Source organism: Pteropus medius, unplaced genomic scaffold (genome assembly GCF_902729225.1).
Source record: "Pteropus medius unplaced genomic scaffold, Ma_sr-lr_union100, whole genome shotgun sequence".
In the NCBI taxonomy this organism is placed as follows: Eukaryota; Metazoa; Chordata; class Mammalia; order Chiroptera; family Pteropodidae; genus Pteropus; species Pteropus medius.
Window position 1 is genome coordinate 32,280,839 of NW_024340696.1, and position 13,890 is coordinate 32,294,728.

The following is a 13,890-nucleotide window of genomic DNA, read 5'->3' on the forward strand; positions in this document are numbered from 1 at the left end:
CATCTATAATTAAATTGTATTTAAACAGCTCAACTCTGACTCACCATGCAAAGTGCCAAGTAGTTAACATCAAATAAAATCTAAGGAGGAAGTATACCTGGAGTTTACATTTTATCAGTACTTTTTAAATCTTTCATTTCCTTTAAGAAATGATGTTTCAGAAGTATTACTGTAATTGAAGAAATATTATCATTTCACATCTCAATTTTCACTATGGATAGTACAAATATTTCCACTGATGCTCAAAGAGTCTGTTCCATTCATCATTCTCTCAGGTTGAAGACTTCACAACTGATGTGTGATCTCAGGCATAGATAAGCTTTGATATTCTAAAGTAACACTCTGACCTGTTTACTAATGTGAAGTTAGAAAGAGTTACATATGGCCTGCAGATCATTTCGCATAAAGCATTTAGGCAGTCTGTGCTTTGGTATTTCCTTTAGAGCCTAGAAGTTCAGAACCCAAGTTTAATCAAACTCCAGATTCTGAACAAATCCTGGTTCGCTGTGTGGCTAATAATCTTACTGACATCATAAAATCATTATCAGGATAATAACAATTCCTGGCACATATGCATTCAATGACTATTGACCATTATTATTAATATGCATATTCTAGGGTAAACCAAACAGATCAACTGTACATATTTTTTTCACAGGTTGAGGAGAAGGGGCAAGGATTTAAAGAGGGAAGATAAGAGGAATTTGCCTTTCCTCTTTTTCATCATATTTTGCTGAGCTCCCTCAATTTTATCTCTACCATTGGCCTGCTACACATAATCAAATAGGAATAAAATCTTGAATCATAGTGGCAAAATGGAGCTGAATATAAAAGAGGCACCCAAATTATAACAAAGGACTTTGTTCTTGGTTGTTACAACAAGTTTGGCCTATGGTCAAATATGGCTATAGTGGGATCCTCCCTGCCCTCCCCCACAAAAAATAGTCTGATTCATGAAGCTTCCAGTAATGGCAAAAATTACGATCACCAATTAGACAACTTATATATACAATATGTCTCTATGTTGATGCTTTGGGTGGGCATCAGATTCATAAAATGCAGGACACTCAAATTATTGCTAAATCAGACTATCCACAATAGACAAACCAATTGAGCCTCTGCAGGTGAAGTCTGGATTACTGGTTACAGCTGACCAGCTGCACAGCAAAGAAGACCCAATCTCAACTCAGTTTGTAATGCAACATTAAATATTAATTTTTGCCTGTCAAAGCTACTGTGGGAGTTGATTTCAGGCTCGTCTTTATTGCACAATAGTCTGCTAAGCAATAAATAGCTGCTAAGATTGATTAATGGCCCCAGTGAAGTGAAGACATTTAACCAATCACCAAAGCTGTTTGCTGCTATTACACCGTAAATCAATAATAATTATTCCTGTTGGAGAGAAAACTATCATGGTCCTTTTTTTTAATATAAGAAATCTAATTTTTTGTTCTCTTTTGACCTCCAGAATGGCTTCCTTAGAGAGCAATGTTAGGATGGATAGCTAGCTGCTTCTTTATGGAAAAGAATAATTAGGTTGGACAATACAGTTTAATTTCAATTGTCAAGATTAGGATTCAAAACTATATACATGCAGTGACTGTGAAAATCTCAAGTGCTGGAATAGATTGTCCTCACATGGAGTACTCACATGGCATCTGGCCACTTAAAAGTGTTTCTCCATTGTTCCATGTTGTAGGTGTAAATGCCAAGATTGGACTTCTGCACTAGCGAATTTGCACATCAGTGGACATCTGTCAGCAACCCGTTGAAAGCTAACATTTATTAAGAACTCACTGTGTATGTTTTATATACATTGAATCCTCATAAAACCCTACGAAGTAGGAGCTATTATAATTCCCACTTCCAGATGAGGAGATTCAAAAGGTTAATAAATTGTCCGAAGTCACAGAGAGCAGAACAAAGTTTGGACTCAGATTTCTCTTACACCAAACTCTGTGCTCTTCACTATTATATCAGAGGGTCCCAAACTTTCTCAGTTCATGGCACATTCATTGCCTCGGTAACTTTTTTCATGATGCCCCTAAGCCAAAAATTAATACCTAACAGTTTTTATTGATTATTTGGTTAAATCCAAAAAACTTAAGCAGTATTTTTGTCCTAATGACTTAATATCCATTTTTAAAAAGTAATAGAAATAAAGTGAAAGAAAATAATAATTATATCATTCTTAACCACCATTACTTACCAAAGAGATATATGCATATACTAGACACTGCATAATTTCTCATCTCGGAAGCATTGCTACCCACATTTCCTATTCCACACTGATTTTTATGTGGATCTCGCATTTGATCACAGCAACCATAAAAAAATCCAGCTTCATAAAGCTATGTCAGCAAAAGGAATGTAACACGATCTAATGCTGAAACTATGAATTACCTTAGTGTGTAGCAGTTTGTGAAGTATTTGAGATGTTTATCTTAAAACTTTTAAATACCCTGTGACTCCCCGTGAATTCACTATGGTGTCCCAGTGCGCCTTGACACGCAGTTTGGATACCATGGTTTTACACTAGGCTGATAGCCAGCAGTACTCAGGTGCTCAAGTGCTGCCACCAAGTGGCTTTCTAAATCTCTAAGAATTCTGGACGAGGTAAATAATAGAATACCCCCACTTTGAGAACTATATTCTAGCCTCTGGTTATTATTTTTACCTATGTTTTTAGAAGTAGATATGAGGCAACTACAGTGGCATTGCCCTTTCGCAGAGTGTCACTTCCTGGGAGTGTGATGCTATAATAGTAGATGGGAGTTCAAATTCTAGCTCTGCCTTTTACTGATTTTGTAATAATAATAATGATGATGATTATAATAATAGTTTTTATTGGTTACATAGTATGAACTGGACATTAGATAAAGCGTTTCCACTAATAACCTAATTCAATCTTCATAATAACACTGCTAGGTGGACCTTATTATTAACTCTATTTTGCAAATTATAAAACTGATGCATAGAGTAGTTTAAAATTTTACTCAAGATCATATGACTAGTAAGTCTTATGAAAATTACTTAATCTCTCTAAATTCTCCCATTCCACCTTTAAAATGGAAGAAATAATGTTTGGCTGAATAAATATTGATTTTAATATACTTTTAATTTGCACCACAGAAAAAAGAAAAATGGAAGAAAAATTAGTTCCTACATTTTCAAATTTGATGTCTTTTAGATGCACCATTTTACCTTTTTGACTATACACAATTAGTATATAATAAATTAGTCATTCCATGGATAACTTCAAGGTTCCACTAATTTTTTTAAAGTATTTTTAGTAAGTGAGAATTTTTTAACTACATCTAGAAAAAAAGAAAGAGAGGAAAACTGGACAGTTGACCCCTAACTCTAGAGATGTCTTATTGAAATCTTGCACTGGGGATATGTTAAGACTTAGCTGATCCAGGAACATGCGCTTGCCCTTACCTTCTAAAGCCTCAGCCACAGGTTGTGGTCACCTGGGCCAGAGAAAGTGATTACAACACTTGCTTGGTGCTTGCACTGGCTATCCTGTGACCTCTTGGACATAAATAGTGGCAAGTGGAACTTACGAAAATCAATATATGCTATTTAACCTTTGACATTCTAATTTTCATACCTGGTTTTAACGTTTTTACTGCTACTGGGGTGGTATTGTTCCATAGGCCTTCCCACACTTCTCCAAACTGACCGGATCCTAATCGCTTCAAAAGCTGTATAGAGTTTCGGTCTATCTCCCACTGGTCCACAGTTTTATACGACAAATCAAAAGGAGCTGGAACTTGTATCTGTTTCACAGAATAATTAGAATACTTGTTAAGAAAAAATATCAACAATTTTTGAGTAAAAATAATCATCTACATACTTTAAAAAAAGATTATTTTTAAAAACAAAATATCATAAATTTTATTCTAATTACTTTAAAATGGAAACGGTGTGGCAGAATCTGTATCATTACCTCTTCAAGCTGGTCTCGCCTCAAGTCCTGCTAACTCAGATACTTTGCTGTCCATCTGTCCCACCCCACACTCAATGTCTCCCTTGCATAGGTCTGGCATGATTTCTTTCTGCCTCTTTGCCTAGCTAAATCCTTTCAATTTCACAGCCAAAGTGAAGTTTCCACCTGATCCACAATCATTTCCCAAACTCTTGGGCCTAAAACATTTATTTTTGCATAATTAAAAAGTTCATCTTTTTTTAAATTCATTTGTTTGTTTATTAGTTCATTTACTCATCCGCTTAATAAATAAATATTTTTTATGTACCAATTATGTTCCATTCTGTAAACAAAACAGGCAAGGCCTCTGCTCTCCTAGAGCTCATAGTCTAGTTTATCATCTACCATTGGAAATTTATCTTATCTCCTCCACCAAGTCATAAGCATCTTCAGTGCATGGAAGACTGCCTATGCCTCTTTGTTAAAATTTTACCTCACCAGAAATCAAGAATATTGGTTAAACTGAGTATTTTGTAAGCTATTTCTTTGTATATAAGCTTTTTATATAAGCTATATCTGTAAGCTATTTCTTAGCATGCATTTAGATACTTTCGTGGGGTCATTCCTGTACCATCTAAGATGTATATATACCAAAATGGCATATCAACTTGGCAGGATTTAACTCAATAAATTCTGTACATACTAGACAAAATTCTTCAGCTTCTATTTGTCCAGAAAATTCTGATCTGGCCTCACCATGAAGCTTTCTTTCACCAATCACCCAGATAAAAACCATAGGGCTGGCTGTCCCACCGACAGTATAAAAGACCTGAACTCTGAGGAGGAGCTGCGGGCTTGCCCCACTATAGTATATGACTACTACATAATTTCCAATACATTTAGATAAAACATGCAAACAACTAAATGACAGATATAGATAAGTTCTACATCTGTATAGCCAGACCAAACAATCAAACTATTAGAACAATTAGTTAAATGATATCTATATGCAGACAACTCAACCAAATAATAAACCTGGCAATTTCATATTAATATTCTTGAATACAGATCTAAATAAAAATTATATTCTAACACTTTTTTTTCCTCCAACCGCATCATTAAGCGCTCCAATAGCAGGATACCTGATTAATGTCTTAGTGCAAAGGATAAATATTTCCCGTCTTCAATAATTGCCTTAGCTCAAGGGTTGGCAAACTTTTTCTGAAAATAATAAGATAGCAAATATTTTAGGCTTTGTCAGCCATATAGTCTCTGTTGCAACTACTAAATTCTGTTGTTACTGTGAAAAAGAAAAGACAATTTGTAAATAAATGATTATGTCTATGTTCCAATAAAATGTAATTAAAAAGTAAGTGAAGGACAGTATTGACTCATGGGCCATAGTCTGCTTATCCATGCCTTAGATAACCAAATGCCATTGTTTTTATTTTCCTGAACTGACATATCACATGAAATATACTCCAATATCTGAAGGAAAAAAAGTTAACTTCAAAATAAATGAACACAGCTTGAAAGCATTTCACCTTTAAGCATGGTTTTCCCAGTTTGACACACAGGCCATCACTTGTCTTGGTGTAGTGGCTCACAAATTCATTCAGTGTTGAAAAGGTTTTTCTCCGAGTAAGGAAAAAGCCCCCTTCATCCAGTCTTCTGATTCTGTAGTGTTTCACAACCGTTTCGTCTAAAACTGGAACCCAAAATAAGTCTTGTTAATAAACTTCTTGCCAAAGCCAAACAGATTTACTTATTTTGTGGTGATAGTTTCAATGCATGGAATAATGTGCGTATTTATATGTATGTGGCTTTGTTTCAGAAAAAAATTTCAGGAAGTTTACAAAGGACATATAGAAGAATAAAAAAAGAAAAAAGTTGAGAAAGCATTTTTTAAAGGAAATATAAAATAATAATAAAGGAGTGAGGTTAGCAGTAAAAAAACCTCACGCTTTGAAGCCTAGTATGCTTGACTAAAGCAAGCCATAAAATTGACTCTATAATTCTAACAATACAATGAAGGAAACATCAGTTTAAGAAATCACAGTGTTCATAAGATGAAATCGCAAAAGATGTTTAGAAACAATTCAACTCTTCTTGGTACAGAGACTGAGGAAAATTTTCTCCCATGAAATCCTATGACATGTACAATGAAATAGAAAAAACAGTGCTCTCAGTACTATCCTACAATACTATAAGAAATTCTGCAGAGCTATTCATTCATTATACTGTCTCTCAATGTACTCTGATAACAGAATGTTCTAGCACAGTTCAATAAAAGCAAATCTACAGGGCCTAAAATGATGTAGTCCACATATACAATTTTCTAGCAGTTTTGCTTAATCCAAGGGTAAGTCGTATAGCATCTAGAGAAACAGGCTGCCTGCCCTTGTTTAAGTCACCTGACTTGCATTGTTTTGTTGCTTTTGCCTGACATTAACCATTGTCCCTTCTGGTGATGGCATCCCAATATGCTTTGAAGAATCATTGCTCCTCTAAGAGCATGTAGTCCAGAGAGACCTGGTGCCAATGTTGAGCTGAGAAAGGCACAATCGGAGCCAAGAAGATTGGATTCCAGGACTTGTGTTAGAGAGCTCTGGAAAGACAGGAAGAACTTTGTTTTTATGGTTGTTGTTTTGTTTTTGTTTCTGTTTAACTGGTGGGAGTCTGGAGCTACCGACAAAATTCTTGCCCCTCAGACAACAAGAGAGGTTGCCTTTGAAGATATGATGCTCAGTGGAAAAGCAGAGTCTTGATAGAAAAAGTGAAGCTTAACTCTCGAAGCCAGCCGAGCCTGGCTTGTCAGCTACAAGTCAATTAATTAATTATCTTTCTTGCTTTAGTTTGAATCAAGTTTTCTGTACTCGCCTTCAAAATATTGACTTAAGCACTTGATAGCTACTCTTTCACTCAGTGAAGTTATTAATAAATACTGAGCAGAATTTACCAAGAATATAGATATTCTGAATCCCTTGCTAAATATAGAAACGTACGCTTCGATAATCAGTAATGCCAGAACAATACTCTCATGAAAGTAAGAAGGCTGAGAAGATATCTCAGTCCCAGCATAAGGGTTTACTGAGGGCATGTCAATGGTCAGCACAATACTTTCCTCAAAAAAATAATTGGCACACACCAGGATAGCTGTAATGAAAAAAGGCAATATCAAGTGTTAACAAGAAAGTGGAATAACTGGAATTCTCTCTACACAGTTGATGAAGGTGTAATTTTTACAACCGCTTTGGAAACCTGTTTGTCATGATCTGCTAAAGTTGAAAATACTTAAACCTATAATATGGTAATTTCACTCCAAAGTATATAATCAACAAAAATGCACAATATATTTACCAAAATACATGTATAAAAATGCTTTTAGTGGCATTTTTTTGTAAGAACCTAAACAGAAACAATCTAAATGTCCATCAACTGTAGACTGGACTAATAAATTGTTATATATGTGTCCAGTGGAATACTATAAATATTTATAAATAAATAAACTATAAATATACACAATAACATTAAGGAATCTCACAAATACAAAAGTATGATTCCATTATTTAAAGATGTAAAACAAGCAAAACTATTGATATTAAGAGTCAGTCTGGGTTGTTGGTAACATTCTATTTCTGAATGCTGATTACAAGCCTATATTCACTTTATGAATGTATATCAAACTAAACTCTTATGAATTGTGCCATAAATCAACTTTATTAAGTCATAAATCAATTTTTAAAGATATGGGGAAAAAAGGTTATTTGCTCCAGTTGATGGACAAATGGAAGATCACATTCTCAAAGTGCCAGCCACCTCATGATGCATGCTAAATTATTTCAGTCTGGAAAGTTATTAAGGCAAATATCATATATTTATATAATGGAATATTATTCGACCCTTAAAAAAGAAGGAAATCTTGTCATTTGCAACATGAACGAAACCAGAGGGCATTGTGCTAAGTGAAATAAGCCAGAAAAAGACAAATACTGCATGGTATCATTTTTATGTGGCATCTTTAAAAAAAATTTGAAATTATAGAAACAGTGAGTACAAAAGAAATTGCCAGGGGCTGGGCAGTGGGAAGAATAGGGAGAAGTTGATAAAAGGATACAAACTTTCAGCTGTAAGATGAATAAGTTCTGAGGATCTAATGTGTAAAATGGTGACTTTAACTGATAATGCTGTTATATAATTGAAATTTGCTAAGAGAATAGAACTTAAATATTCTCACAAAAAAAAGATAAATATGATGAACATGTTGGATGCGTTAATGAGCTTGATGGGGGAAATCCTTTCACAATATGGCAATATAGCACAATATAGCAAATCGTGTTGTACGCTTTAAATGTCTTACAATTTTTTTTGTCAATTATACCTCAATAAAAAAAATCATATTCGCATACAGGAAAATATTTTACTTTCAGTTCTTTATATTAAAATACAGAGGGGAGAAGTACATCCAGCTCCTCTAAAAGAAATATAAGATTCTTCAATTACAATTTTTGAGTATCTGGAACACATTTTATACTCTCTGATTTGTCAAGTTACCGTTCCTACTGACTATGACTTTGGGGCAATGTTAATTGCTCTATATAATCATTACCAAAAAGAGGAATTTCGTTAAGATATAGAGCTAAGTTCATAACAGATTCCCGTATATGGATTAAAGGGGTAATTAAAACATCAAAGAGAGCTCTAAACAATATTAGTCTCAATTCATTTGTCCAGAAAGTAATAAAAATATTAGAAGTACAAAGGTAGCTAAATATAAAGTATACCTGCAATTTATATAAATTATTGGCCTGAAAATTCAATCTTTGCCATTCATCAAAAAGAAAAGTGTACCAATTATAGCTGAAATGTCTAGCAAGCCAACAGGTCTATTTTTAAAAAGCAATTTTAAAAATTCCCCATTTTGAAACAAAATGGACCATATCCAGTTCCAAATTGAAGTAGACCACATGGAAATTAAACATAAACTTAAGAATTCCTTTTTACTGTAGCACAAAAGACCTAAAGATTTCCAAGCTAGAGTCTAAAGTCCATAGATGACTGAAGGGTCAAAGTTCTCTTTGTGATTTCCTTAATAAGGGATGCAAATCACAATGATTGATATTGATTATAAAGAAAGCCTAAATAAATGTTTGTCAACTTTTTGTAGTTAAAGGTTTAAATGCTCAGTTGTAAAAACCCATTCTTTGCAATACATCTAGAGTTGTCAAGAACAATAAAAGTAATTTTGTTTAATTGAAAAGGCTAGAGATGGAGAGATGGGAGACCCAAGTTACAATTTAACTAGTGTATTACCAAAACATGTGACTCTCCCTGGGCTTCAGTTCCTTTGTCATTAAAATAAAAGAGCAAGCTTTAAGAAATCTCCAAATTTCCAAATGTTTACACCTTAGTCTTTAAATTTTCTAGTGGCTGTTGTTTGCTTCCTCTGCATTCCCACTTCTGTTTTAGTCCTTTCACAAAACTTAATTCTCACCTTGAAGACTTTTTTTTTTTTTCACATGAACACCACTTGAATACTTTTCCTATGAATCTTCTATTAGCCCACCCCTTCCTTCAGGTCTCAATTTAAATTCTCAGAATCAGCCTTCCCCACTCCCCCTCTGAAATATACCTCTACCTAGCCCTTTTCTATCACATCACCCCATTTAATAGTATTTATATATTTATAGTACCCTGTGATGGTATTTATCTTAGTAGCCTGCTAAGGGGCAGGGCCTCTGCTGTCTTAATCCAATATCCACTCAGAGCTTGGTACAGACTAACAACTAACAAACCACCTGCTAGATAAATAAATGATGTCATTAACTCTTAGATTTGAATTGAAATATAAGTTTGTGAAATATCTGCTGCAAAATCAAATAGGCAATTATACAAATACTTTCAAAGAATTCCCCAGAATTTTATATTTAAAGGAGGGAAAACAAACTTAGCCCCAGGAGATAAATACTTTTAGAGTACAGTCATTCATGTTTATATCTAATTTCTTGATTTTTTTACTATGTAACAGAAATAACTACTCCATCTCTTACTGACATCAAGGATATTTACATGTGGTCCATTCAAGTTTTCAGTCTCAACAAAACTGATAGATGCATGAAATTTGAAAATTAGACCACGGAAGCTACTTCAGGGAAATTCAATATATTGTCATCAGGATGAAGATATTTTTAATATTGGATTCTTGAGTAATAAAATCCAAAATATCTGATTTTTTTTTTAAAGTGGTTTTAATTTTTTAGTAGTGAGTCCACACATTTTCACTGACATTCTTAATAAAGATTGAATTCAGGGGTTCTCAGACCTAGGGAGAAATAAATTTTCTATTCCTTTTCTGGTTCATTGCAATCTTTCCAAACCTATTCCGAAGTCTCTAGACTATAAGTGAATGATAATGCTTGTGTCATTCTTATTATGAATTACTTTGCATTCAAATTATTTAAGCATTTTAGTAGTGCCACGTGCAAAAAACATAAAACTAACTATGAAATATAATGGAATCATCCATCAAAAAACTCAGTAGTATCATGATTGAATGAATTGAGTTAAAGGCCAGGCGTCCTGAATTTACATCTTGACTCTCATTTATGCTATTTGATCTAGGGGAAAATGTTTCACCCATCAACTGATTAACCTACCAAGAATTAGGATATATTGCAGAGATACAGGTAAGCACGGACGAGGAGTACAATAAATGTTTGTCAAATGTTAAAAGAATTCAACTATTTCTGCCCACAAACTTCTATGACAAACAGGTTACCATGACAAACAGGTTACCTGATTATTTGGTCACATCCAGAGTAACTGATTTGGGGAAAATTTATATGATTTCGATGGAGTCTTATGATTTCAGTCCTATTTGCCCAAATGTCGTTTTGAGTAGTTGACAGCAGATATAAAAGCCTAACTTTCTGCTAATGGAGAGATCTTATTTTATATTGTCTCTCCTGGTAGAAAAGGGTTTGTCTGCCACAACAAAAAGGAGTGCTCTGAGATTTCAACAAAAAGCAACTTGCAAGTTCTGTCCCCACTCTGCCACACCACTAACATATGATCCAGAACATATTAAGTCATTACGAAATCCAAGCTATTCCAAAATTACATCTTTAAAAAGATAGAACTTCCATAAATTAACTTTCGAATGCAATATAAATATAAAGTTAGAGTCTGCGTCTGGAACACACAAAGACAACCTAGTATGCTCTGTGAAAAATATCAGTGTAACAAGGAGTTTGGCATTTTAGAGATTAAAAAAAATGGTTGATTGAGCAGGTTTTCATTTTTCAGCTGGTCTTCTGGCATCATTTGGGCACACCCTTATTCTTATTGGCTGATAATAATCTGTTCCCATACTGAGTAAAACAATATGACTTAGATGATTGAGCAAGGGACTGAAAATCAAGAACTCACTGCCCTAATCTTATTCCGCCAGTGATTTGTTCTTTGACCTGAGGCAAGGAATTTCATTTTCAGTTTCCTTATCTAGAGAATGAGAATAATGATCTTATCTTTATACTCCCACAGGGATAGTTTGAATGTCATTATTCACAAAGGATGATAGATACATCTAAATGTGCAATGTGTGAACACTGTATTAGAATATCAGTATTATCGAACAATGGTCAACAAAAAGAGCCACTTCCAAAGTAAAAATTTCCAGTCTTTGAACAATAATGGCTATATAACATAGTGACTTCCAAACCTATGAAGTGAAGAAGTGGCTATTAATTCTATGTGAGAGAACTCTTGTGCTCGTAAACTTGTTTATTTGGTTTCTCTGTGGAAGATTCGTTTGCACTTTTTAAAAATATTACAAAGATGATCACAACTCCTCTTATACCATGGCTTCAGCAATCATGTTAAGATGGATCTACACCAACAAGTAAATAACATTTAATTGAGTTATTTTATTTGTATCCTCCATTAAACTGGAATTCAAGACACACACATTTTACAGTGCACTTTCTTTTACAGTAAATAGAGTAAGATTCTATTCAGTACAAGTAGTTTTGAAAGAAGAAAGTACATCTGTCTTAAAATGTTAAAGTGCATCACATTGAAGAGTTGTTCTCATTTTTTCTGGGGGGTGAGGAAGTGCGGACCACTAAAACCAAAGGGAACAAACAGAACTCACTCTTTTTATGCATACAACTCACCTATTGGGTCCCCAAGGGTACCTGCCTACCTGCCAGGCATATTCACTGTGCTGTGGACATCAGTCAGTCAGTTTGACTATTAAACTGGTTGGTTGAGTTAAGTGAAGACCCATAAGAGAATGTCTACATTAGGTGAGTCAAAATACTTACTAAAACAGCTCTTTGAGAAAACATCTAATAGCTCTAATGTCCTGACAGGATTGTTACTGGTTCAGGAGACCAACTGAGATACCTTTATAGTCAAAGATGTCATAATTAGACCTTTATACACAACAATCAACTATCTATTCCATATTATATAGCACAGAAATCATGAGCCTTAAGCATATATCTGTCCAAATAGTAATGACATTTTTGAGAAAAATGATCTTATTCTTAAAACGCTTATGGTCTAACTCCTTACAAAAATAGACCAACCCCCTGTGAAAGTTGGTTTTTAAATTTTCAGAACAGAATTTCAATTTTTGACATTATTATTGATACATATGATATCTTAAGAAGATGAGTATCTCTTTAATTAGTAATACATAATTGTAACATTCTATATTTTGTCAGATAATTTAATTGAAAAGTGTCTACCACAGTTTCACACGAAAATAACCTTTGTAGCATCTGGTATTGCTAAAAAAGTCTCTGGGAAACAACTTGACTCTTTATTCCTCTCAGGACTCACTTCTCACTCAGTATTATATCTGCAATAAATCACGAGGAATTTACACACTTAGATTATATTATCTCAGTTTCCTACAGAAAATCTTTCACTGGGTTAAAATTTAATGTGACATAAGAGCCAGTGCTTCTACTTTCTAAACTTACCTTAAGGAAATAGTTCAAATATTTACATGCATTTATTTAGTTGATCCCTGCTTTGTTCCAGAAAGATTCAAAGTCTTGCATAAATTATCAAAAAATATATATATTTTTAAGTTAATATGTGGATGAAAGAAATAGGATGAATAAGAAAAGAGAGGACGATGATTCTAGGAATAAAGCTGGCATGCTTTATGAAAGTTATTCTTTAGATTTCAATCCATGTTTTCTAGATGTGGGCCAAAGATTTGGCTCTCTGCATTTCTGGCAGCTCATAGCCATGAGGGAAAGACATTCAGTTAGCTAATTCTCTGAAGAAAAATATTAAGGAACTGATACTCAGGAAACAAAACTCAGTTTCAGTTATGGAAATGAGAAATTTCTTATATAGGTCTTCCTAAATAAAACAAAGAAAATGAGCAATATCATCATCAACATTTTTAATAATAACTATACCAACACATTACAAAGGGCTGGTCCTTATAATGTCCATTAATGTGGGCTCATTTCCAACACAAAATTCAATAAAAGCATTTGTATGGGAAAAAACAGAGTTCATCATCCAAAATAGGAAAAGCAATATGTATAAGGATGTTCACTGCAGAGTTTTTATAGCATTAAATGACTGTTAAATTGTAGTAAATCTGAAAATTGAGAGTTAAAAATATAATCATAAAAATTATGTAGCAACAAGAAAAAAACATAGAATGTGTTAAGTGATATAAGTGGGATACAAAATTAAGTGTAATTGCAAACATGAGGACACATCTGGCAGCTCACATGTCCCGGGGCTCTTTACAGCTAAAGGAACTCAGCTGAGTTTCCTCCTGAAAACTATAATTGCATAAAAGCAAAGATGATTAAATTTGCCAACATGAAAATAGTCATGTTAGATTGGCAGATCTGTATTTTACTCTGCTTTTCAAACTAACTGTAATAAAAATATAGTTACTTTAAAATAAGAACATATACATA

General features: G+C 33.8%; 1 protein-coding gene across 1 annotated transcript in view; it reads right to left on the reverse strand.

Annotated features, from left to right (window-relative positions):
- The window catches only part of FRK (fyn related Src family tyrosine kinase), an 86,350-nt gene that overhangs the window by 11,396 nt on the left and 61,064 nt on the right, over window positions 1-13,890 (reverse strand). The window contains exons 3-4 of the mRNA XM_039870751.1: window positions 5,476-5,639; window positions 3,614-3,782 (exon numbers count right to left, since the gene is read on the reverse strand). Coding sequence (XP_039726685.1) covers window positions 3,614-3,782; window positions 5,476-5,639 — 333 coding nt within the window. The remainder of the gene's footprint in view (window positions 1-3,613; window positions 3,783-5,475; window positions 5,640-13,890) is intronic.